Source organism: Equus przewalskii, chromosome 8 (assembly GCF_037783145.1).
Source record: "Equus przewalskii isolate Varuska chromosome 8, EquPr2, whole genome shotgun sequence".
In the NCBI taxonomy this organism is placed as follows: Eukaryota; Metazoa; Chordata; class Mammalia; order Perissodactyla; family Equidae; genus Equus; species Equus przewalskii.
The window spans coordinates 7554534-7582088 of record NC_091838.1 but is presented as its reverse complement, the minus strand read 5'-3'; the positions used below and the strand labels follow the sequence as shown (position 1 = coordinate 7582088).

General features: G+C 43.9%; 2 protein-coding genes across 21 annotated transcripts in view; both read right to left on the bottom strand.

Annotated features, from left to right (window-relative positions):
- MRPS28 (mitochondrial ribosomal protein S28) overlaps positions 1–20207 on the bottom strand; it is a 101006-nt gene extending 80799 nt beyond the window's left edge. Inside the window, exon 1 of the mRNA XM_008519922.2 lies at positions 19704–20207. Coding sequence (XP_008518144.2) covers positions 19704–19919 — 216 coding nt within the window. The 5' untranslated portion in view covers positions 19920–20207. The remainder of the gene's footprint in view (positions 1–19703) is intronic.
- A 2291-nt stretch (positions 20208–22498) lies between these two features.
- TPD52 (tumor protein D52) overlaps positions 22499–27555 on the bottom strand; it is a 105127-nt gene continuing 100070 nt past the window's right edge. For all 20 annotated transcript variants that reach the window (XR_011542969.1, XR_011542968.1, XR_011542966.1 and 17 more), the window contains one exon: positions 22499–25868. Coding sequence is in view for 15 of the 20 variants with exons in the window: in XM_070630391.1 (XP_070486492.1) it covers positions 25749–25868 (120 nt within the window). In the remaining 5 variants the exon portion in view is untranslated. The remainder of the gene's footprint in view (positions 25869–27555) is intronic.

Below are 27555 nucleotides of genomic sequence, written 5' to 3'. Positions count from 1 at the left end.
CGCCTCACGTCCCACCCGAGGACCAGACCTGCCACTCAAAGCTCATGACACACTGAACAGGTTCTTAAATACGAGTTGCCTCAGAAGACGGAAAGTAGATAGAAACATTGTTTAAAAACTTAAAAAGGAAGCCGGCCTGGTGGCGCTCGCTCCGCTTCGGGGGCTCTGGGTGGGCGGGTTCGGATCCCAGGAGTGAGCTACCCACCACTCATCAGGTGGTGCTGTCCAAAGTACAAAGTGGAGGAAGACTGGCACAGACATTAGCTCAGGGCCAATCTTCCTCATCCAAAAAAAAAAAAAAACCCTTAAAATGAAGGAAACAATATAGCAGAATAAGAGAAATACTTAAGAAACCTGAGTTCTATGACCAGCTCAGCCATTAATAGCTAAAAAATCATGCATATGTCATTTAACCTCTCTGGATCTATCTTCGCATTTGTTACTAAAAAAAATTGGATACCTATAAATTTTTGTAGTAGGAATTCTTAAATACTCTAAAATATAAAAAGAATTTTATAAAGTAATAAATATTAAAAATGGAAGCCAATATCCTACTCAGCTTCCTCTTTTCATGCAAACAGTAACAACAAAAACAATGAAATGCTATATGTACTTTACTTCATATTAGCTAGCCAAAAAATTTCAACATGCATCTCTGATGAGTAATTATAAAGTGACTCCCTTCTATGAACCACGCTGCAACAGCTTTTGTTTGCTCAACTCTAAGCAATATGCTATGCTCGTAACTATGTTCTTTTATGAAAATAAACGGATTAGCAGGTCGAGATGGCAGAGTGAGTACCTACATTTATCTCTTTCCCTCCTGGAATCCCATTAAATGATGGTAGAAGAATGAGTGAAGACATGACACACCCTCAGTATGGAAGAGAACAGAACGGAGACACAAAGCACACAAGAGATTTCAACACCTTTCCAGCAGACGGCAAGCATGGAAAGAGTGGGAATCAACGAAGCCGAGGGAAGGGAGTGCAGCTAATGATGCACACAGAGGATGAAGCTGTGGAAGTCAGCCTCTGTCCTGAAGAAGCTCAGAAAGTGTGGGACTCAGCCACGCCAGGAACGAGAGAGAGTGGGAATGAGAGGAGAGGAAGAAAACAATGGGGATAATTAAAAGAATATACGCAGAGCAATTTTCCGTCAAGCACAGAATACCTGGCAGTGAGGCCAAGTGCACAATACTTAGTAATAAGGCACTTGTTGCCCTGGCAAATTAAATACTATACAATGTTTTTTCTCTAAAAAACATTTCTTTTGAACATGTTGTCTAGAGGAGAATAAAGTCTGGGATGGTGTGTTTTGCAGCAACAGGCAACTTACACAAGCAGCAAAGACTCAAAATGACGGCTGTTCAGCAAGGCAGAGTGGGACTGGAGCGGGCGGCTCCTACTGGCAGGCTCTGCGGTCTGACAGCAGGTTGGTGTCCTGGCTCTAGCCCTCAGCAGCCCTGCGCGGGGGCACTGCACCTCAACTCTGTGCTGCCCCTTACTCAGCTAGGAAATGGGTCATAATTATACCTACTGTACAAGGTTGCTCTGAGGATTAAATAAATACATGCCCATACGCAAAGCCCTCAAACAGTGCCTCAGTAGGGCAAGCACTCCCCAAAACGAAGCTTTTTAAAGAACTAATCACAGGCCAGCCCCACGGCCTAGTGCTTAAATTTGGTGTGCTCCACTTTGGCGGCCCGGGTTTGCAGGTTCAGATCCCGGGTGTGGACCTACACCACTTGTCAGCCATGCTGTGGCGGCGACCCACATATAACATAGAGGAAGACTGGCACAGATGTTGGCTCAGGGCTAATCTTCCTCAGCAAAAATAAATAAATAATTAAACAAAGTCAATAAACCAGTCACCAAAATACTTAAAAAACAATTAATCAATTTCTTATAGACCCAGTCACCACCAAGTTTTACTGACAAACCTAGTAGTTTTCAACCAGAGTGAGGTTGCACCCTGTTTCCCTCCTCCCCAGGGTACATTTGGGAATGTCTGGAAGCACATTTGCTTGTCATGACTGGGGGTGCTACTGGAATCTATCAGATAGGGGTCAGGGATGCTGTTAGACACCCCACAATGCACAGACCAGCCCCCACAACAAAGGATTATCTGGTTGAACACCCTGGACTAAGCGGACCCAGCAGCACACAGCAGGCCAGATCTAAGAGCAACGTAAATCGCACAAGGGAGGTCTCGGATGGCAGGCAAGGCCAAAGGTCAAGGGAGTACAGGGTTCTGCACCGATTCCAATGTCGGGAAGCGGGGATCCCCCACACCACCAATGAATTCTCTGATATCAGCTGGGTGTCCTACAATTCAACTCAGTTCTGACACTGTCTGCCCAGAGAGAGCATCCGATTCCACAGGCGAGGGCTCAGTCCCACAAGACTGCCCCACTTTAGATGCCACTCGCAAGCCCAGGTTGCCAGCTGTAGACGGGAGGAGGCTCCAAAGACCCACTCCTTGGATTCGATTAATTTGCTAGAGCAGCTGGGTGAGCTCAGAGAAACGCTTTGCTCGCTAGACTACCAGTTTATTACAAAAAGATATAACTCAGAAGCAGGTGTTTCCCACCATATGGAAGACATGCACAGGGCAAGGCATGGGGAAAGGGCGCGGGGCTTCCACGCCCTCTCCCGGCACCACTTACCCACACCTCCACGTGTTCATCAGCCCCGAAGCTGTCCACCCCCGGTCCCCTTGGGTTTTCATGGAGGCTTCATTACTCAGACATGATTAATTAAATCATTAGCTGTTAGCCACTGATTCAACTTCTAGCCCCTCTCTGCTCCCAGGAGGTCAGGAGTGGGAATGACAGTTCCAACCCTCTAAGCACAGATTGGGTCCCCAGGTAACCAGCGTCCATCCTTAGGTTACCTGAGGGCTTTCCAAAAGTGCCTCATTAACAAGACAAAAGACACCTTTAATGCTCTTATCACAGGAAATTCCAGGGGTTTTAGGAGCTCTCTGCCAGCAACAGGGTTGGAGACAAATATATATTTCTTATTATAAATCACAGTATCAGAGGGAGTGAGATTCTAGGATATCAGAATGGCTGCCAAGTGGTTCCAGACTGGGTATGAGAGAGGCAGACTCAGAAAAGAAGTTGACAGACTGGTAGATCAAGGTGTGATTAAAGAACTGAGAACAGGACAAGGGTAAGACTGGTCCGAGAAAGGGCTTATGGGTCTGAGAACTGGAAGATAAGGCCATTCCAAGTGATAATGATATACAAATCATGGTATATCTGCAACTGAAGGGAAGCGGAAACAAAGGTCCTAGAATACGACACTGAAAAACTGTCAGCCAAGGTCATGGTAAAGTCATCAATGTAAACGCGGAAGCCAAGGAAGCCGGCAAGCACGAAGAGGAAAAGAGAAGAGCTGTGAGCCAGAGGAAGAAAAAACGGCAAGAAATGAGAAGATTCCTACCAAGGAGCCTTTCTGCAGAATTTCTCACAGAACAGTAGTCTGAAACGGTACTGAAAAGCAAGAACTAAGGTGACAACTTTTGTCTCGGTCCTGAGACCCATTCATAACCTACACGAGGGAAGGTCATAAGGAAAGCAGTGTTATCAAAAGGACCAAGGAAGCAAGCAGGAAGTACTTGCAGAGAAGATTAAAGAGGAGACTGTCCACTGAAAGATGAGGAGGCGGGATGAAGGAATACAAATCTGGACTGCAGGCAGGAAAGAGGACAGTCTACGGAAGGGCAGCGATCTCCAGGACAACCCAGGACAAAGGAAGAAAACGTCCCGACATCTAGCTCTGTGTTCTTTCACTTCACCTTTAAAATGTTTCACTTTGGGGGCCGGCCCGCAGCTGAGTGGTTGAGTTCGGTGCACTCCACTTCAGTTTGTGGGTTCGGATCTCGGGCGAGGACCTACACACCACTCATCAGCCATGCCATGGTGGCATCCCACATACAAAATAGAGGAGACATGGCACAGGTGTTAGCTCAGCGACAATCTTGCTCAAGCAAAAAGAGGAAGATTAGCAGTGGATGTTAGCTCAGGGCCAATCTTCAACATGAAAAAATAAATGAATAATTAAAAAACAAAATGTTTTATTTTTGTGAATGCTTTAAAATGCATATAAAAATTGTACTGCAGTAACATACACATAGCTTTTTAAAGTAAATACTAGAACATGATGCTTAAAAATTTCTTAACGAAGTGGCAGGATCAAAAAGTTCAGAAACCCCTGTAATAGAGGTATATCACAGTAGCAGGAGAACGATCATGCTACAGAGGGAGAAACACGGTTACAAGAGGAGGCTGAAGAATCAGTCAGTGTCTGTCCTTCTGTCTGTCGCACTCTCAGAGAAGAGCTGTGAGCCGCATGGTCACGGATGCTGCAAGGGAAGCGGAGAGAGAGACCCAATCTGGGACCAAACGAGGCCTTTATGGTTTCTAATCAGACAGAAGCTGTCTGACTCAAAGCTAAGGCACACAGCTGTATGCATGGAACTTTACCTCTAACTATTCTGGAAGTGGGACACTTCTAAATCTAGATTAAATGTCTTGCTCTAAGATCCTCTATAACTCAGTACCATACAATTTCTTTAGTAACATTCATCACAGTTAAAATTAATTATTAAATGTTTGTCTTTCTTGCTATACTTCAAGATGGAAAAGGAGATGTCTGTCTTGTTCACTACTAAAAAAGGTTACATAAATATATAATCTTACGATGTAACTAGGTCAGGGATCTTGTAGAAAGCGGAGGTGGTGTTACTGTACGAACACCAGCATCTTACATTTCATGTATATTTCAAGAGCCTGGATTGCAAGCAGAAAGGCAAACAGTGTGTCGGTTGCTGTGTGCTACCAGGAGTGTATACAGAATAGGGTTTCTCAGACCAGCTAGCACTGAGGCCTTTAAAAAAGAAAGTCAATGGGCTGGCCCCGTGGCCCAGTGGTTAAGTTCGCGCGCTCCACTGCAGGCGGCCCAGTGTTTCGTTGGTTTGAATCCTGGGTGTGGACATGGCACTGCTCATCAAACCACGCTGAGGCAGCATCCCACATGCCACAATTAGAAGGACCCACAACGAAGAATGTACAACTATGTACTGGGAGGCTTTGGGGAGAAAAAGGAAAAAAATAAAATCTTTAAAAAAAAAAAAAAAAGAAAGTCTGTGCAATCTGGAGTAACTGCTTCAAGGCTCCAATCCATTATGAAGAAAGCTAAGGAGGTAAGCCTAAGCCTTTCTGGAAAAATTAAAACTTAAAATATATAGCATTTTTCTTATAGTACACATATATTTGTACTTTATTCTGCAGTATGTCACTGATGTATCTATCTCCCCCATAAAGTGTAAATCCTCTGAGGACAGAGATTGTGTATTTGATTATTCATTCATTGATCCATTCATTTACCCATCAAACATCTGTTAGCCATTGCCAGGTTCACTGTCTAGTGGTGTGAGCAGATTAGTGAACAAATAATGTCAATTTGATTGTTATGATAGAGCTCTCTCGTGTGGAAGAAAAGAGAGAAACATTAGTGATTAACTGTCAGTGGGGATCAGGGAAGACTTCACAGGGGAGGTGATGTTTGACAAGTCTTAAGGGAGGGGTAGCAATTCCCAAGACAGAAAAAAAGAACGGGATAGAGAAGTGGGCTGGGGTGGGGAGGAGGATGGCAGTAGAGAAAGCACTGGAGAAGACATCCTAGCTGAGGGAAGACCAGTGCAAGAAACAAAGAATCAGAAGGTGAGAAGAAAAGAAAGCAAAAGAAAATCTACTAAGAACCATTTTTCCCAATTCCTCTAATTCTATTTAATTGTGAGAAATTCTCAACCTTATTGCTGGGCAGTTCCTAGAACCTCTGGTGTATATTCTTAGCCCTGGGCAGCACGCAGGAAAGCCAAGGCGCTGGGGCAGGGCGTTCACCTAGGACTGCCGGGGAGAAGGTTCCTGAGAGGTTCACAACGCCACATCCTCCCCACGCTCTTGTGCGTCAGCCATCCTTCATCTTCGTACTGGCCACAGTGCCTGGGACTGTGTCTTGCTCATCAATAAAGGCAATAAATGCGCAACTTAAATTGCTGAAAATAAGTAGAAGTAAAGGGCCCCTCCCTTTGAGGTGTCTGCAGTGTAGCTGGGAAGAGAGAGAGGAAGTGGGCAGATGACAACTGACACCAGGGACCATAGGCTGCCCCTCCTTTTCCCACTGACATGGCCCCGAAAAATACATCATAAACAGTGCAACCCTCCCATCCCCAAGAGAGTAATTTAGACTTCCAGGAGACTTTCATTAAGCGCCAAACTGCAGTACCATCTTCTCAGGATGGCAGCTAGGCACGAGTGAAACAAAATGGGGGCTGCCCCATGCAAGACACCAAAGGCAACAGTTGGGAAGTTAGGGGAAAGGGAAAAGTAAAACAACAGCGAGGAAGTATTTTTAGGAAACAAGTGATGCATAAGTACACAAAGTTCAAAATGCTGAAACACAGGATACTTAAGAGTTTCCAAATGCCAACCCAAACAACTAAGGGGATTGAGAAGAAAACGGAAGCATACATTTATGCTTCCGGGGGCTTTTAATCCAAATAACAACTTTATGAAGAGAAAGCATGAGCATCCCACTTTACAGTGGAGGACCCTGAGGCTTACAGAGATTAAATAACTAACCCAAGGCCACTTAGAAAAAAAAATTATATATATATATATATATATATATATATATATATATATATATATATGTTCCTGAAAGACAAATCAAAAAATAGGATAAGTGTATTTTCTGACTATTCTAAAAAGAACCTTCTGAAATCAATTTCCATCCTACCCATGGTACCCTCCCTCTCCACAGCACCCACATTTCAATGTTAAACAAACACACCAGTCAAAAGTTCTTTCAGAGATCAGTGACATAAAAGGCTACTACAAAAATCACTTTCAGAGATCTGATATCAAACACTACTGCTATCTACCTCTACTTCGTATTCTGACCCTGCGCAATGGAAACACGACGACAAGACAAACAAATAAAATCCAGAAAAAACGTCCAGGACAGGAACTGGCTCATAAAGAGGTACTCAAAAAAGTCCCTAGGACAAGGCTGTGAACACAAGGAGAAGAGACCACCAAAAAGCCTCCACAGGAATACCACCTGCAGACGGGTTATCTGAACTGATTCAACTTAAAGGCATTCATGACCCTATTTCCAGTGATAAGGGGCTCTGATAGTCCACGGTGTGCAGCAGCAAAGCAGTTTCATAAATTACCACCTGTAGACACCTGCAGCCGCGTGCCCACGGAAGCCAAGGCTTGGTGGTGAGGAAGTATTTGCTGCCTTGGATCAATCAGGTCAAAACACAGAAGTATAAAAGTGTTGGCTGTCTGCTGTTAAGTGCACTGGAAAATGACAACCTCAGGGCTTTAAATTCCCAGCTAAAGGTTAATGTAAGGGACCTGAAAGCATCTATGACTGTCCTAAAGGAAATCTTTATCTCCTTTAGCCTTCAGGACTGAGATTTCTAAAAAACAAACCCAAAGTCTAATCCTGAAGATGGCTGAATGACAAGGCAAACTGAATCTCAAATTTTGCAGGTCCTCTAATCTGAAAGTTCGGGCCTTGATTAGAAAGATGGCAAATCCTGAAAATCAGAATGGGACATATGGGCAGATGCTGACGAACCTGGGGACCTTCATCCCCTAAATCCTGCCAAGTGTCCTTTGCCAGCAGAAGAAGCCCTTCCATCCCATCTGAGCAGGTGAGTGTCCCCTCTCCTGAAGAACCTGCAATGGTCTACCCTGAAGAACCTGCAAGGGACTGCCGAGCCTCCTAAGCACCCACTGCTGCCACTTCTCATTGCTTCTAGACCGGCCTTGTTCAATACGTCACCTACTAACATACGTGGCAATTTAAATTTAAATTAATTAAAATTAAGTAAAATTTAAAATTCAGTTCCTAAATTGCACTAGCCACATTTCAAATGCTTGGTAGCCATAGATAGACAGCACAGATATTATAGGATGCTTCCATCATCACAGAAAGTTCTGTAGGATCGCATTAGACCCACAGCCAAACTTGAGTCTCGGCCAACCCCAAGGGGCGAGGTAGGTACAAAGTGGAGTCCATGAGGAGCTGCAATACACCCAAAGAATTGCATGATTTTGCTAATTTATACAACAGAAACTGGGGACATGTGGAGGAATGGATCCTGTAGAATCAGATCAGGGTGAGAGGAAGACAGTATTGCCTTGGGCCAAATTTACTAATATGGGCTCACTAAGCAGAGATTCACATATACTACATTAGCTTAAGTGGCTGGGAATAGCTTTTAATAGTTCGCTTGGTTGGCTGAATGAAACCTGACCCGAAAGATAGACTATACTAGATGAAGTTGAAATATCAGAACTTCCTTAGTATACCACAGACGAAGGTACCCAGAGGCATGGAGAGAACAGAATGTTGGCATGGATCTGTTATTTATGATCTGTTCACTACTCCTTACTATGGCCCCCAGGGGAATCTGTAAGATACCCACTTTACCACGGCTAAGAGAAATACATTTGTGAGGGGAGCACCAGCATTCCTGAAGAGCTGTGTGGTAGCTGTTCTCCGTAGGCAAGGACTAACACGGGAACTCCCGCCAAAAAGAGCTCCCTGAATTCAATGGAGATGATGCAATCTTGAACTGGCAGGAGGAATGTCAGCACTTACTGCCAACAACACGGTGGGCACGGTTATCCTGATGCAGCAGAGCCCATGCAGTAACCAGAACAGTCTGACCTGTAGAGCTCTTTGGCGTTGGCTCGTTGACCATCGTGTCCCTAAAGATGAAATAGATGGGAAAACTCTAGCTCTAGTGAACAGAAGTCTGACTTGAATCACCACATGTGAATGTCATGGCCCCTCAACCAATTCCCAAACTTGAACCAATTCCCAACCCCGAGCCTTTTGAATGAAGAGGTGGTCATGTCCCCTTGAGCAAGGATCCTGCTACGTAGCCAAAAATTTGTACTGCCAATCTTCCTCCCAGCTTTCCCAAAGAGAGCTGTGGATATTTACCAGGGTAACTGTCCACTGGAGAACAAGAAATAATCAGACTTTTCAGGGACTATCTGAACTGACGCTAACTCTTAAAGACCCAATTTGTCACCAGCTAGAACAGGGGCTTATGGAAGTCACATGATAAACGGAGTTTGAACTCAGGTCCATTCCCTGAAGCTGCTCTGTGGCTGTGTCCCTAGTTCCAGAATGCGCAACTGGAAGAGGTATGCTCAGCAAGTGGCAGAATCCCCGCGTTAGTTCCTGGATCTGTGGGGTGAAGACTATTAAGGTGGGGAAGGCCAAGTGGAAGACACTAGAACTTCCCCTATGTCCCAAACAAGTAAATCAAAGGCAACGCTGCATTCCCGGAGGCACTGCAGATTTAGCGCCACGATCAAGGACTTGGATGATGCAAGGAGGTGATTCCTACCACACTACCATTCAACTTGCCAATGTGGCCCTGCAGAAAACAGTTGGGTCTTAGAGAATGACCACTTATTCTCATAAACTTAATCAAGTGGTAACTCCAACTGCAGCTGTTGTTCCAGATGCGATTTCACGGCTGGAGCAAATCAAATATCGCCCAGCACTTGGCATGCAATAACTGATTTAACAAATGCTTTCTTTTTCTAGACCTGCTAATAAAGACTCTATACCTCAAAGTTACATTAATTCTCCAGCTCTACCCCATAAATCTAGCCTATAGGGACTTTCACTGCCACTCCATTCCTCTGGACATCATGCTGGTCCTTTCTACGTAATGACTGGACCTGGAAGCAGGAAGCTGCAAGTACTCTTGATGCATGGTTAGACACATAAATGCCAGAGAGTGGGACACAAACACCACAGAAATGCTGAGCCTTGGTGAAATTCCTAGGGGGCCAATGGTCCGGGCGATGTCAAGGTACCCTTCTTCCCACCAAGAAAGAGCACAATGCCTAGTGGGTCTCTTTGAATCTTGGAGGCAACAAATAACCTTATTTGCACATGCTTCTCCAACTCTTTTACCAAGTAACCCAAAAGCTGCCAGTTATGAGTGAGGCCCAAAATAAGATAAGGCTCTGCAACAGGTCCAGGCTACCAAGTAAGCTGGTCTACTACGTGGGCTTTACAATCCGGCAGGTGCGGGAGTGCCTGGAAGTACCTGTGGCAGACATAGAGTAGAACAGAGACTGTGACAGACCCTACGGGCGACTCAGGGCAGAGTTACGGTAGCCCTGAAGGACAGTGGTAAAGGAACAGCCCCCAGTCAGCAGAACTTTGGGTCATGCACCTGAATGATCACTGCCTGAGAAGAAAGATGGCCTAAGGTCTGGATCTACACTGATTTATGAGAAGTGACTCACGATTTTGCCGGATGGTCAGAGATCTAGAAGGAACATGACTGGGAAATAGATGACAAAAAGGTCTGGGAAAGAGATATGCAGATAGACCTCTCTGAATGGGCACAGAGTGAGAACACAAAGGAGTCGCGTGCGAGTGATTTCTTTAGCAGAGAAGAATCTCAAGAATCAGGATAAAATACCCAGTCCTGTGGACGTCAGTCAACCTCTTTCCCCAGCCACTCCCATCGCCCACCACATGGCTTCAAGAACAAAGTTGCCATGACAGCAGGATGTGCCTCTGCCTGAGGGGTAGGAGGGGTATCTCAACATGCCCCAGATCACTGGCCAACTAGAAATTTCACCAAGGTGGCAGGCCCCTGAATTTTTGTGGGATGGATATATGGATTCAGGAACACTGAATTCTGCTCACCCACGCTGATCTGGCTAGAGCCACTCCTAAATGATGAATCTGCCAACAGTGGGGACCAACACTAAGCTTCCAATGTAGCATCATTCCCTGGAAGGCTCAGCCACTGGTGGCAGGTTGATTACACGGGACCATTCTATATAGAAAGGACAGTGATACACCATCACTGGAACAGACACTTACTCTGAACATGGATTTGCCTTTCCTGCCCACAAAGCTTCTACCAAAAACACCATCCGTGAACTTGGAGAATGTCTTATTCATGATCATGGTATTCCACTTGGCACTGCTTCTAACCAAAGAAATCTTTTTCCAGGAAACGATGTGGGATAACGGGCTCATGCTTATGGAATTCACTGGTCTTACCAGTGCTGGACCTGACAGACTAGTGACATGATCTTTTTTTTTTTTTAATTAAACTTTCTATTTTGAGATCATTGTAAATTTACATGCAACTGCAAGAAATAATACATGAAGATCTCCTAAGCCCTTTATCCAGTTCTCCCAAAGGCGACATCTTGTAAGATCATAGTATAATATCACAACCAGGAAACTGACGCTGATGCAATCCATTGATAGTATTCAGAGTGTACAGTTTTATAGGTAATCAGCTGTGTGGGTATTCAGTGCTAAGCAATTTTTTCCTATGTGAAGATTCAAGTATTCGCCACCACAGTCAAGTTACAGGACCATTCCATCACCACAAAGATCCCTCATGTTGTCCTTTTATAACTCTCCATCTCTCTTCTGCCCTCCTCATCTCTAACTCCTGGCAACAACTGATCTGTTCTCCATCTCTATAATTTTGCCACTTGAAGAATATCATATTAACGGAATCACACAGTATACAACCCTTTGGGACTGGTTCTTTTTTTTTGCTGAGGAGGATGTGCCCTGAGTTAACATCTGTGCCAGTCTTCCTGTATTTTGTATGTGGCTATTTTGTGTGTGTCAGCATGGCTAACAAGTGGTGTAGGTCCGTGTCCAGGATCTGAACCTGCGAACCCAGGCTGCTGAAGTGGACTGTGCCAAACTTAATCACTACACCACAGAGCCGGTCCCTGGGACTGGCTTTTGCACTCAGCATAACTCCCGTGAGAGTCATTCAAGTTGCTGTGTGTTATCAACCATTCATTCCTTTTTATTGCTAAGTAGTATTCCACTATGTGGATGTACCACAGTTTGTTTATCATTCACTAGTTGAAGGACATCTGGGCTGTTTCCAGTTTGGGGCTGGTACAAAGGAAGCTGCTATGAACATCTGTGTCCAGGTTTTCACATGAACGTAAGTTTTCATTTCTCTGGGATAAACTCTCTCTGCCCCAGTGTGTACACATCTCTTTTGGTAGAACCCAACCCTCTCAACTTGGGTAAGTGGCCAGAGGTGATTGTTGAATTGCCAGCTTCCAGGCTGGGATTCTGCCACTCACTGTCTGCCAGTTACCAACGCATTAAAAAGAGAGGCAAAACCCAAACCGAATCAACACTGTTTAATTTTATTCCAAATCCCACAAACCAGGTTCCACTCAAATGTGACAGTTCCCTTTCTTTCCTCTGTTATTTAATGTTAATAGTTAAAAACAAACTTGCCTATAATCATGTTAAAAAAATTAAGGTACTTAAAAGAGACAAATATAACCCTTAAAAGAAAAATAAAACAAAACTCAAACATTAAAAGAAGGGAGTGAGATTTCCGAGCAAAAGTGAGAGTTAAGAAAGGTAGACAGATCGTGAAAGCTAATGCTGACTTGAAAAGAATAAAAGAGTCTGACTGGGTGTGATCAGATCACGTGACCACCCACGAAACAAAATACATACAGAATATGTTCATCTTTTCTTTCAGGAAGTGTACAGTACTACTTACAAGCATACTATTGGTGTTGATAAAAACCTACTTTTCCTAGAGATTTATATCTACCTCAATTCACTTTTTCATTGTTTTTATATTAACTGGTCATTTCCTCTAAAAATGCTTTGAAAATATTAGACTCCACTGTGAAATGAAACATTTCAGAAGATTTTTATTACTAACTCAGAGACAGCTTATCTAGAATTCTCTAATGTAGAAACTAGCTGCCACCATGGTTAAACTCAGAAATACTTTTCAGCATTCCTTTACATATTAGTTTTAAAACGTTGGTCTAATGTTTTTCAGTTGCCAATATAAAGTTAGTGAGAAAACAAAGGGTCAAATAAAAGTATATAATATTTCCACTATATGAATTTAGTAGACTTAAAACTTATACTAAAAATGAGAATTTTCCCCCTTATATTGAAATAAATCCTTTAAATAAGCTATATTTTGGATATTTCCAGTGTCCAAAAGGACAAAATACCTGACTTAAATATTCTATCTTCTGGAATATTCAAGCTTTTGAAGTAAAAAATGCCAATAAGAAATATTCATTAAAGAGTGAAAAATTACATTAAAAAATTTGCATGAAATCCATCTAATATATTGCTAAAATAAAACTGTAAACTGTCGTGCAACATCAGTATTCTACATAAATAAGCTAAAATAGTAAAACGTTATTATTCTTCTCCATCTTAACGCATAGCCTCAAAAACTCTTGCAAACCATTTTTCAACCGATGTGCTGAGAAGTGACACGCCACCCCCTACCGTTAAGAAACAGTCAGTCATAAAGCAGAAAACCAACTCTCCACTCAACTATTGCCACCTTGTGGCAATAAGATGGATCGTCTGCTATACACAGCTTCCAACTGGCTTAACAGTCTACAAATCTCTACTGTCTAAGCGACATAAGAAGGTTAAAGGTTTTAAAATATATTTTTCTTTAAAAAAAATGAAAGAGGCATCTAACTTAAAAATATTTAGCAAACATTTACCAGCTCTTCTATACATAAATCTGTTATGTTGGTTACAAAAATGCAAGGACTTCGTCACTACCCTCAAAAAAACGCCCCCAAAACCAAAAAAACTAGTTGAAGAGATAGATGCACAAACCAATATTAAAGGTACTGAAGTAGAGGGGGGAAAAACGGGTAAATGAGCATGTGTAAGCACAGAACCCCAGCCTCCATACAGAACAACGGCATGTCAGGTCATTAAACCCAAGATCCCTTTAACTAGTAACCTTGAGGAAATTCTAGGATAACGAATTCACGAGGAACTGCCCTTGACTCAATTCCTGCCTGCAGGGGAAAGTTCCTTTGAAGGATAACTTGCTTGGCTTTCACTGAACGTCACTTACTTCTGAGGTGCACATATAGATACATAAGTCTGCACTTTATGGATAAGAATTAAATCAGTGGGTACAAGTTCAGCTTTCATCACTAAATAGACATATTTTTTAATCCAACAAGAGGCCATCCAAGATATTGTTTTTGATTTATAATTTTCAACCATCGAACTGTAAAAATTTCACTCCAATTCAAACCAACAAATACATATTTAATCCCTACTTATGTGTAAGGCATTATGCAAGGAATCAAATGGCAGAATAAAAAACCACCTCTGATCTCCAGAAAGCACAATCTAGAAAACAGGAGAGAACAGCTTCATACAGGACTTAAATGTAACTGAAGAGCTGTGCGCGTCCCGTAACGGGATAAAACAAGGCTCCAGGGCACTCAAAAGCAGTGTCATCTGGCTGGTGAGATGACAGGAGCCTAACCAAAGAGCCCATTTTTACAATGGAATTTGCAGGCAGGGAAGCTAATTGGGGAAAGAGCAAAGATAAAGAAATAGTGATTGGTTTAGGGAACAGCGAACTGCTTATCTTCAAAAAACATACATTTATAAAAAGCAGATATTTTTAAGCAGAAACCAAGTTACAAATGAAATCTTACATAGAACCCCGATATATAGAACAATAAATGTAGTATTTTATTAACATAAGTGTACTTTATGAGTTCAGATTGACAGCATTTACTTATTATGAAGTCAAAAATGGGAACATGCAGTTCTCTTGACAAAAATCACAAATTGGTATCAGGGGTGAGGAATAACAACCCCCGTGCCGAATTTCTGCATTTTGTTCTGATTGCCCAATATCAGACAATCCGCCTGTCACACCCACATGGACAAGCAGGGAGGAGACACGCTGTCATGCACTGCAAGGGGGAGAGCACTGCAGAGACCGCGTCCATCAAAATTCCAAGTGCCTGTCCCCTTTGACCCAGCATATAGCCCAAAAATATGCAAAACACTCTAAATGCTCCCTGTGGCACTGTCTATATCAAAACAAAACAGAAACCACCTAGGTTCTCATTACCGAAGGCCTGGTTAAACAAATCACGCTATATCCATACCACGAAATATCAAGCAAATATTTTTTCAACGAGGTATATACACACTACACATATGTAATGACAAGGAAAAATACTCAAAGTTATACTTAAGTGAAAATGGCAATTTTCAGCAGCAGCAACTGAACTATACTGAGCGCTTATTAAGTATCAGGCACTTGTGCTAAGTGTTCAAACAATGAACTCATTTAATCTCAGAATAACCCCATGACACAGGGTTTCCTTTCACAAAAAAGGCAAAGAAGATACACAAATATTAAGCGCTTTTCCAAGGTAACACAGCTAGTAAATGACAGAAGAGCCAGGATCCAAACCAAGACTGTCTGAATCCAGAGCTTACACTCACAAAACAGTTCAAACAGTACCAACCAATTTGCGTGGTTTTAAGTATATTTACCAACAACTGGCTTATATCTATATATGTATATGTAAGATCTCTGGAGGTATGCATTTAAAAAACTACACTCTCCAGCCTTGAGAGAGTGGAAAGACGGAAAGAGGGCTTTCACATTTCACAGGACTACCTTCAGCGCCACCTAAATTCTTTTTCTAAAGTAAGCAAATACTACTTTTACACTTTGTAAACAATTTTTTTCAAGAATCCTGATCATACAATAAAGATGAGCTTTATTCATCTTATAATTGCAGGATACTCTTCAATTAAATAGATGCAGAAACTTCACCAAGTAAAGGGAAAGCTTTTCACAAAGTTGAATCTCTATCAGCTGCTCATATTCCTCATCACAATCTAAGTCAGTAAAGCACTGAAAATGGCCAATAAACACTAAAATTAAACATAATGTGGTGTTTCCAGCTGTCTTGCTCCTCTCACCTTTGTTCTTGCTCAATTACTCCCCAGGACGAGCGCATTTAACTGGCAGCCCGAGCCTGTGCTCTTCTCACGGTACAGCGGTCCGCGCGCAGCCACACAGACCTCAGCTCAGAGACAGCCCAGGCACGTGCGCTGTACCTAGCAGTCATTCACCCCCCACTGGGCAGACGGTTCGGAGTGCCCACCAAGGGTCAAGCACTGTGCTAGGCGCTGGGGACACAGCAGAACAAGACAGACAAGGCCGCTGCCCTCTGAAACTGACATTCCAGTGGGGAGAAAAGGTCAGCAGCTTTACTCTGAAGTAGGCACATGTCACTCTGGAGCCACAAGCTAACATACTAATGATTACAAATGTCCTTAAGTTGGGATTAAACAGAATGGCATGTGCATGGTTTTTTTAAAGTTTAATTATTATTAATTATTTGAGCAAAAGCGGGATTTCATCCAAAGATCTGTGCCAGCCTAGAAGCATCTCTGTGAAACTATTTTCTGGGAGGTGGGAGGTGGGAGGTGGGAGGAGAAACAACTAGAGCCAAATACAGGTGAAAATGTACCGCGTAAAAGCTTCCTCTGCACCAGTCCCTGTGCTGAGAGCACTGCAAACGTGTTATTTCACGTAAACTGCCCAGTAACCCAGTCAGAGCATTATCTCCACCTTGAGATGAGAAAGCAAACTCAGACAGGCTAAGAAACTCACGCAAAGACACTCAGCTAGTAAGACGGCTGACTCAGCCTCGGATCCCGGCCTCCAGACACTGAGCCTATGCTCTGACTGCGGCCCTACACCGTCCTGAGCAGTGGCAGCCCGCTGAGGAAGAGATGTGCATTTAATCTGGTAGGCCGTGTGAAGGAAGGCTGACAAGACTCTCGAGCAAAGCCAAAAGATCATCTCCTTCAGTCTGTATTGAGCCCAACTTTAGGAAGACGACTCCGTCCACAGCGGGTATAATGACCTGGACCAGGGAACAAGTGGAGGCAGCGGTAGCAATTATGAATCAGGGAGGAGGCCACGAAACTGAAAACGCTCCAAAGCTAAGAGCTCCGAGAATGGAGACGACAGCCCAGCCTCCCAGTACCCTCCTTCCCAGGGAATTTGCCCTCCTTCCATTAAACCAAGATGTGGGAAAACTGTGCACAGGGGACAGGTGAGCCGCATGCCACCAGACACGTTTTAACTTCCTTCCAGCAGAATAATGTTTTCTAAACTGTGTTAGGTGGAAAACCGCCTAGAGAGACTCCTCCGTTCAGCCTGAGCTGGACTGAGCAAATCTAACAGACGTGCTGGGACTGCCAGGAAACACCCCAGGCTCCTCCCGGAAAAACGGAAGGGGGAAGGGAAAAGGGGAAGTGTTTTGAGTTTCAAACACTCTCCATGTGATGCTACAATTTTCACTCTTGCCACAATTAACTCAGCAATTGAGAATTACTTTCTAGGGGTTTCTGAAGGTGCTTCGAATGTGGTATATGTGGTAGGGGAGAGGGGTGTGAGTGAGAAATAGAGAAATTCCCTTCCTCATAAGTATTTTGGGGGAAGGGAAATGAATCACATCTATGTTTCCCACCTTACTGCACCTAATCCTCCAAGCCTTTCCCCAAGGATGGATCCAAAAGCCATCCCTTAGACGGCTTCAGGTCAGTCACCAGCATTCCACTGGGATTTCATGACTTCTCCAGGTATGGGAGACAGAATCATGCCCCCGCCCTCCCATCAAAGATGGCCACATCTGAATTCCTGGAATCTGTGAATAGGTTACCTTCCATAGCAAAGGGGGATTAAATTGCAGATGGAATTAAGGTTGCCAACCAGGTGACATGAAAACAGGGAGATCATCCCGGATTATCTGAGTGGGCCCAATGCAAGCACAAGGCGCCTTAAAAGTGGAAGAGGGAGGCAGAAGAGAGGTCATGGTGATGTCACGTGAGAAGGACTCAACCTGCCGTGGCTGGCCTTGAAGACAGAAGAAGGGGGTCAGGAGGCAAGGAATGCACGCATCCTCCACAAACTGCAAAAGGCAAGGAAACTGATCCCCCTCAGAACCTAGGGAACGGAATACAACCCTGCCCATGCCTTGATTTTAGCCCAGTGAGACCCTATCAGACTTCTCACCCACAGCACTAAAAATCATAAATTTGTGTTCTTTTAAGCCACTGAATTAGCGGTAATTTGCTATGCAGCAAATAGAAAACGAATACATCAGGCTTGTCCTAATCTTGGATTTTAGGAAATTTTTGTCAATAATGATAACTACTAACGATTACCTACTAAATTCCAGTTTTTTATAATTCAGGATACTACCAGCCCGTGAACTGTTTAGTACCGGTCCCCAAGGAGATAAGTACAGAAATTGAGAGTTTATTTTTATATAATTTAATATTGCCAGACATCCAATTTCATTTCTGCTGCATCCGATAATAATAAAAAAAAAAAAAACTCTGGCTTGTATTTATGCCTATTTCTTCCATTTCACTTACCTAGCAATCCTATCGTATCATACAAAGGTACTGCCTGAGACAAATGGAAATTTTATATTTAAAAAAGGTCATTTACAGAAAAGGAGAGTGAAGCACTGACAGGTTAAATGACTTGCTCAAGTTCACAGAGACAGTAATTCTCTCATTCACCTCTCCGCTGAATTAAATAATACTTATCAAGAGCCTTGCACCGCACACACCGAGCTCCACGCTGGAGCTACTGCGCAGAACAAGACGAGCAGAGCGCCCTGAATTCCCCGCCGGGAGCCCCGCTGGCCTCCGAGTCCCGGGAGTCTCCCTACTGCGCCTCGCTGACAGCGCCCCCTGCTGGCTTCCCTTCCAGCACTCGTCCCAAGGAGATGCGAGCAGAGTGCGGACAGCGCACGTTCAGCGTGTAAATACGGAACAAAAGCGCAATAAATGGAGGGAAAACACCAACCACGCGCTCTGTTCCACGTGGCCAGCAGCCGGACCCAGAGACAGCCCGGCTGCCCGCTCCACACCCGACGCTGGGCCCCGCCCCGACTTCAGGCTCCACCCCCGACCCCGGGCCCCGCCCCGACCCCCGGCTCCACCCCCGACGCCGGGCCCCGCCCCGACTCTCGGCTCCACCCCCGACGCCGGGCCCCGCCCCGACTCCCGGCTCCACGCCCGACGCGGGGCCACGGCCCCGACTTCAGGCTCCACCCCCGACGCCGGGCCCCGCCCCGACTCTCGGCTCCACCCCCGACGCCGGGCCCCGCCCCGACTCCCGGCTCCACCCCCGACGCCGGGCCCCGCCCCGACCTCAGGCTCCACCCCCGACGCCGGGCCACGGCCCCGACTCCGGCTCCACCCCCGACGCCGGGCCCCGCCCCGACCTCCGGCTCCACCCCCGACGCCGGGCCACGGCCCCGACTTCAGGCTCCACCCCCGACGCCGGGCCCCGCCCCGACTCTCGGCTCCACCACCGACGCCGGGCCCCGCCCCGACTCCCGGCTCCACCCCCGACGCCGGGCCCCGCCCCGACTCTCGGCTCCACCCCCGACGCCGGGCCCCGCCCCGACCTCAGGCTCCACCCCCGACGCCGGGCCACGGCCCCGACTTCAGGCTCCACCCCCGACGCCGGGCCCCGCCCCGACTCCCGGCTCCACCCCCGACGCCGGGCCCCGCCCCGACTCCCGGCTCCACCCCCGACGCCGGGCCCCGCCCCGACTCCCGGCTCCACCCCCGACGCCGGGCCCCGCCCCGACTCTCGGCTCCACCCCCGACACCGGGGCTCGCCCCCGTCTCCCGGCCCACCCCACCCCCTACACCGGCTCCGCCCCGGCTCCCGGCCCCGCCCACCGCGTCGCCGGCGTCGCTCCCGCGACTCACTCTCGTCTGCCCGAGCTCCGCCTTCCGCTGCAGCTCCGAGTGCCGCTCCAGAGCGCTCGCGAAGCCGCCTGGGCGCGTGCTAGGCTCCGTGGGCTCGGAATTCTCGCTCCCGGAGGCACTCTCAGTCCCTACGCCTCGACAGGGCCGGGAGAGGAGAAACATTCGCAGGAGATGTCTCTCGGCAGTCACGGCACGGGTCCGACACAGCGCCGCCATGATGGCTGCACGACCTCTGACTTTCGACCTTTCCGCAAGCGTGCAGGGCACGGGGCGGAGCCACGAGAGGCCCGCCCCCTTGCCGTAGAGCACGGACGCGCGGCGGGCGTGGTCTAGTCGGTGCAGGGTGGGAGTGTGGCGCCCGAGATGCTTAAGCAGAGTGGTGGCCTAGATGGTTGGTGGCCCTGCACGCAGCGATCCGCCAAGTTTTGCGTGGAAAGCATTTTTGACTCTCTGGAGTTCCGTCCTCCTGGGCCTCCATTAGGCTTTGTGCTGCTGAAAACTGGTAATGCGACACCTGCTGGCCCCGCCGCCTGGGCCTCTCCGCGGGTGGCCCCAAGCCTCGTCCCCCCACCGCTCTTGAGATCTGTGCTCAAACACGAGATTCTCCCGGATGATTTAGTTCAGAATTGGAACCCCAAACACACGCTACCGGGCTCCCCCGTTTTTCTCTGTACCATCTGGCGCTTCTTAATATGCCATATAGTTCGCTTATAGTAATTTTGTTTAGCGTTCACTCTCCCAACTTTGTAAGCTCTACTGAGCGCACGAACGTTGCTGTTGGATCCCTGACACCGGCACATAGTAGGGCTCGGTAAACATCTGTGAAATCCTGGATCCAAGTTGGTCTGTCTTCGCCCCTTCCTCTTTCAGCCCACACACTTTACAGGAATAATCTTTCTGAGATGCTTTTGTCACCTCTAGAGAGCTTCTAGGAAGTTAAGAAATTTTGGAATGTGCCTAAATAGGGCCCACCAGGGGCCGCCACTCTCTCGATTGTCTCCCTTTTTTCTCCCAATGTTAATTCCCGGAATTTGCCCGCCCTCTTCAAAACCGAGCCTAACACTAGACGTGAAAATGTGTTTACTAACTAAGCTGTCCATCCATCTTCAACCCAGCGTTTTTATATTAATCCTCCATTAGTTATTTTGGGGGGAGGTGGCAAGCACCTTTCTAGTTAATTTGCAAGTACTTAGAAGGACTTTTTATGTATGACCACAGCCCCTAGTTTAATAATGCCTTTTTCTACGGATTTTAAGTCTTTTTGTTGTTTTTATCAATTGCATACACAGTATACACAACACTAGAAAGTACGCTAACCTCGGGGTGATGTGTAGTTTTGTGAATCAGTCACCATGTATTATTACTAGCCAACCAGAGGATAATCCCTACAAATCAATAGAGAGCATAAGATAAATTCTACTCTGGGTCAGTTCTCCTTCTTGGCACTTAAACTGTTTATTTCCCTTGATCATTAATGTGTCTTGCCTAAGACATTTTTGCAGTATTCTCTATGGCTGTTGCTATTTATACTTCCCTTCAGGAGACAGTGTGGTAAACTGCAAAGGACATTGGCCAGTGACCTTAAGAACCCTTAATTCTAGCCCTGACTCCAATCCTGATCTCAGGCAAGCCAATTTGATATTGTTGATTTGGTTTCCTCACTTGTAAAACCAAGCTATGGGGCCCTGTGCTAAATTTAAGGAAGTGTTTTGTAAACTTAACTCAATCAGTACCTACAGAACGATTATTAAGGTCTCACCGCTAAAATTCAATAGATGTATTATACTTACATCCTACCTCAGCCAGATGATGAATTCCTTGAGGATTGTGACAAAAGGCATTTGGGGACAGATCCTGAAAGTTTTAATGTATAAGTTTGTATCAACTGACTTCAAGTTAAGCTTAGTTCTCCACCTTTGGTAGCACAGCAGAAGCATCAGAGAGGGACTGTGAAGGACTGAGCAGCTCAGCAGATGTCTGCACTCTGTCCTTGCCTGCATCAGCACCAACTGTACCATCAGCTCGAATGGCAGTGTTTTCACACCCTCATGGCACCTTAGGGATTCTGATGCTGCTCTACTCCTTGAACCATGCTTTCCTTCTTGCTTTATTAGAAAATACAGGCCTCCTTTTTCCTCTTTAGCTTGCAAATTGTTAGTCCACTTTGCAAAAATATCAATAATGGCGGAGGCAAGGAAAGTGAATAGAAAATAGTTCAAGTCCTGGCTCCCTGTCTACGGGCTGTGATCTTATCTATAACATGACACCGCCACATCCCTGAGTAAAGAATTAAGTGAGTGTAACACGCCCAACATTTACTGAAAGCTCAATAAATAGTGGCTATTTGTGGCTAGGTGGAGGTGACGAGGAGGAGATTAGAAATTCATGCCTCTTAAGCATGCATGAAAACCTGGAAAAAAGGATAGGGCTAGTGATACATTGAGGACATATTAGTATCAAAGATGGTCATTTCAGCCATAAATAAGATTAAGGGGAACATGTAAAAGACAACTAGGGATGAGGCGATAACATTTAAGGACTTGGAAAAAGAGAAGACCAGAAAATAGTCACACTGGGAAAGAAGAACAGAGAATTAATCCTAGCAACCAAGCGGTAAACTTTGAAGCACAAAGTTGAAAGAGTGTTAAAGTGAAAGATCACACCCGCCTAAAAATATTCAAACAACAACATGGTGTTTGGTTTTTGCTGTGTGCTAGGAAAACCACCAAATTAAAATAATCACATTACCAAGCAACCTAAGTGACAGCGAAATTACATAGGAGAGTTGGCAAGAATTGTAGTCGTCAAATAGCATTTATTTAAGTATGAAATCCCGGCAGGTGATAGGCACATGCAGGCCCTGCCCTCTGGGGGCTTACAAACTGAGAGTGAATTCTTTCGGCTCACTTTGATTTTGGTTCATTTTGATTTCAGAATCAGAATACAGAAATTGTGAAATGTAAGGTGTGCAGGTTTACTTAAACGTGACAATGTTTTATGTTAACTGTAACCCAACATGGTCTCTATAATTAATCCACTTACAATGGGACAGTCACTAATTAATGGCCAAATGTCTCTCCACTATGGGCAAAAATCTGACTTTTCATCTGTGTCTTATGAGCCATAAAGAAACATGATCCTGACGTGGGGCCTTATGCAGCATCTCCTCTGGCACATACACAGCAAACGGTCACTTATAAATGCCTTCTGGTAGTTGGCATGTAGCTTTTCAATTTTGTTTCATACACTGAATCCGTATAGCTGCTGATGGTTCTTTCCGTATCCAGGATATGAAGGGTCTGCAGAGAAGCTGTCATGGACTCACTTGTTTCCTCGACAGACAGGTAATACATACAAAAGAACCCATACCCAAATTAAAGAATTTTTATTGTTTTCAAATACTATACAAAAAAATAGACAGTGTATTTCTTGATTAACAGATCCAGAAATAGTCATTCCAAGTTAAGCATGTTTTTTCTCTATTTCAGTAGTTTCTTTGAGTTACTAAAATGATAATCCAGTGAGATCTACTTTCTTCCACTGGTTACTTTGGTCTCATAAGCCTAAGAATTCTTGCCTTCTTTCCCAAGGACATTCCTTTGTAAAGGGGGATAATTTCAGGGATTATTTTCCTCTATCACACTTCTTGAATCCTCAGATATCTGCGATTTCACTCACCAGTTGCTGTTTTCTTATGTATCGAACACAAGACACGAGAGAGCGATGAGGACCTCTCTCCAGTGTTCTTAGTAATTTCCATATTCCAAATTTCTTATCTGTCTGTGAATTCCTAATATTGAATCTCCCACAAAGATCATTTTGAATAATATTTCTAAACCCGTTTTTATTTTTCTAAATTTATCCTCCCTCTACTTTTTGCTACTGCTTTTCAGAGGCAGAGTAGTCTTAAATAAGTAGAACATAATAAGCTGATTTTTATTCATGCCTCTATTTCATGCAACAGATGAAATCATTTTTATATAAGTATAGGCAGAGGTCTAGAAAAGCGATTCTCTGATTTCTTCTTTCACAGCCATCACCAACACCCACATACACCCATTCCACCGTCCACCCATTTGTCATTTCTCCCCATAGAGTAAAGAGATTTGAGGATATTTCACCCAACTAAAACTGCTATCTTATTCTATTCTGCCTTGTTGAAAAGATAGTAACAGGGCAGGACACCCAAGAAACAATGGGATGAAAAGAAGATGTGACAAAAAGTTGAAAGACTAATTGGTAGAAAAAATAATTTAACAGTTATATTGAGTAACCATAATGTTCCTATAAAACAAATTTCTACAGATCCACTCCTCCAGGACAATGCTTCGACAATCTTTACCTTAAAGCCTCTACAAGGAAATAATTTATAATATTAATCTGATAGCATTAAGTAGTGATTTAAAGCAGATGGTTACACAACTGTTTTCTTAGCATAGACACCAGTTGATTATTTAATACAATGAGTTGTTTCCAGACCATTGGTCTCATAATAAGTATTGAGACCTATATTACTGATAGACAGAATTTATTAAGCTTTTCACATGTAATAGAGCGTAGTTTCAATTGTATCTAAAGTGCTAACAGAAGCTCTAGCAATCAACAATGGCAGCATGTTATAACAATCAACACCTGTGGCTTTTCAAATTTGGTTTTCATAAGTTATCCTGAAGTAAATCTAGTCATGCTTTTAAAAAATGCTTTAGGTCACTCCAAGCTTGGCAATTAACATTTGGCATAAACAATAATAAAACAATCACAACCTGATAAATAACAAATACAATACTGTAGGCCACAACCATATACAGCAAAAGGAAAAGGTGGTGGTAATGGGTAAGTAGCTGTTAGGCTTAAGAGAGTACCTTGGCCTCTATGCAGGTACTTCTAGAGGCTTCGGTTCATTCAGCCCTGACACTCAGTTTTCAAAGTAGGAGGAAATGTCTACAGTTTCATTTAAAAATTTCTAACACACTGAAAACAAGTAGAACATAAGTTGATTTTTATTAATGCATTAAACACTCAGGAGTTATCACCACCCCCTTAGTATAAAAAAATTTCAAGTTATATTAGTCATTTAACTTTGTGTGCTTATTTTAAATGGTGCTAAATGAATTAAAGACACAATGTTTCCCCTAATGTGATTGATTTTAGCATTTTTGCAACTACTTAGATCTAAAAAAACTTTCAGGCTTTGAATTGAACATTGACGAGAGTGTGTTCCTATTTCAACCTACTGATAATATGCCTGATTCAGAAGGTTTTTTCTCAATTTACTCTGAAACTAAAATTTTAATCTGGTGAAAAATAACTTAATATAAGCGGCATAATATGCAATACACTGAAATCATTACTGTCACAAATGGTGATAAACAAGGATGTAAGGGTTCCACACTCAAGTCACCTAGCAGTTTGAATTGCTGTACATATTGTTACTTACAAAACTATAACAAACTGGATGTAGAGCTGATTCATTCAGTCTGGCATCTTATGACAGCCAAGACATAAGATATCTTACACCACAACAATGTTTAATCAAAAATATCTTTTGTAGCTGGTAGTTCTTCCTTTGGAGGTAAATAAAATTATGCCAAAACTTTTAATAACCAGGATTCAGAAATTTTAAAAAAACAGTTTTAGTTAGGAATCAGATATGCAGAGGTTCAAAGAGGAAAATAAAGAAAATCATACAGAAGACAAAGATCAAACTGGCATCCCAGATCCAGAGCAATTCTGTAAAGTAGGAAAGTAGTTACGATAACCTGCAGCTTCTCAGATCATTCTAGTGAGGCTCTCCAGGTACTACACGTGCTTTTATAATGGCGTTTCCCAAATAAAAGGCTTTAAATGCACATTAAAGGGTGTTCCCCAGGAATAGAGGTGAAGATATTTTTCTTTTGTTCAACCCACAAACAATTTGGTCAAAGGAGTATGTAAAGCTAAATAAAAGCACATCTGGTGGAAATTCACGGCGACGAATGATGACAAGATGTGCCTGGATGTCGCCCGCAGCATGTGGCAGTGGGTAGCAGAACAAAGGTAGGGCTCTCACAGGGTCTCCTGTGTCTGTTCTGGAAGAGGTTCCGTGGCCGTGGCACTAGCATTTGCAGTCGAGTTCAAGACTTCTCCAAAATCACCGCCAGCCGGCTTGGTTCCCCCTACTTTAGACTTTTTAAAAAGTTCAAAAGAGAAAAGACATCATGAAACAGAAACTTAGCTGACTCTGCATAAAGTAACTCAAACTCTACTTTGAAGAACAAATAAATCATAAATGCGTCTGAAGGACTCTGTGAGGCCTCATCCTAAATGATCGATCGGACTCTCTTTATATTTGGATGACACTTTGTATTCCATCAAATCATTCATTCAGCTACACTCATCCAAGAAACACTGAGTACAACGCAGGAAAGAAATACATGCATTTTTCCCAGTTACAGTGTAAGCTTTCTAACCCTTTGCTACTTAAAGCATAGTCCAAGGACCTACAGACTCGGCATCAGCCGGGAGCTTGTCAGAAATGCAGAATCTCAGAGTGCCTCTCACCTCCATCTACAGAATTGAAATCGAATACTTGAACAAGATCTCCAGGTGCTCCCTATACACATTATGGCTTGTGAAGCAATACTCCAACTTATCTGACCTGAAATTTGGTCAATAAACATTTGTTCAATATCACAGATAAATGAAGCAATCGAAATCTAAATGTAAGGACATGTAGATTGATGTTTAACTGAATATAAATGTAATTAGTAAAACCAGAGCCCAAGCATACAACTGTTTTTTACAGCTCCCTTGGGGCTATCTGTGTAATATACTATACTTTTAAAAATTACACGTTTTTATCTGAATGGTGCCCAGTCACATTTCAAAAGCAGATATAGTAAATGACCTGGAAGTTTCTCCTCATCTTCAAAAAGAACATAGATTGTCTGGTTTTCCAATCAGTCGTTTCAAAAACTAATGCCTAGGGCGGATTTTAAGGAGAGGCTGTGACAGTTCTAGAACATTGAGACCTGAATTACAGGAAGCCTTGACTTCCTGAAATGTACAGGTTGTCTTCAAATACATGACTAGGCATTAAGAAGAATAAAGCAGGTCTCTTGTACTGATCTAGAAGAATGACTGTGATATATTTTTTGCTCATCAAATATGGATTAAGTAGCTGCAGTGTGCCAAGGACTATGCCAGGCCCTTGAGAAGCATCAGTGAGCAAAAAGAACAGGTTCCTGAGCCTGTGGGTTCACACAGCATACGTGCCTGAGGGGGATGAACGAACAAGGACAGTGTGTACGGTGTGACTCCTTTGTGAAAAACATTTATACATTTATGTAGACAAAGAAAAGGTGTGTATTAGCGTTTGTATGTGCAAGAAAAAAGATCCAGATCACGGGACAGTGTTTGGTTTTCTTCCCACAAGCATACCCTGCTTCTGTAATTTAAAAAAGATGCATTTAAAAATAAGGGACTCAATTACAATTCTGAAAGACTAAATGTGAATATTTGTTCTTAAGCAGATTTATAGAAAACATTTAAGATACTAGTTTTAATCCTTCAGAAATATCCACAGTCATTATCAGAATTTCTTTAGGAAGACATGAACATACTGGCTTTGCACAAACTCTGTGGAGAAGGCTGGGCAGTGGCTGGGAACTAGATAACCTTTCTGGTCACTTGTGATCCTAAGAGTTGATGATTTTATAGTTTTGAATAGAATCTTGAAGGTGAAATATAATTTACAAATTAATAAGGCTAATCATTATAGAAAAATGTCCACCTTCACTGAAATCAAAGCAATCAAAAAATAAAACAGTGAATCATCCATGATGATCACCATGGCATCATCATCACCATCAAA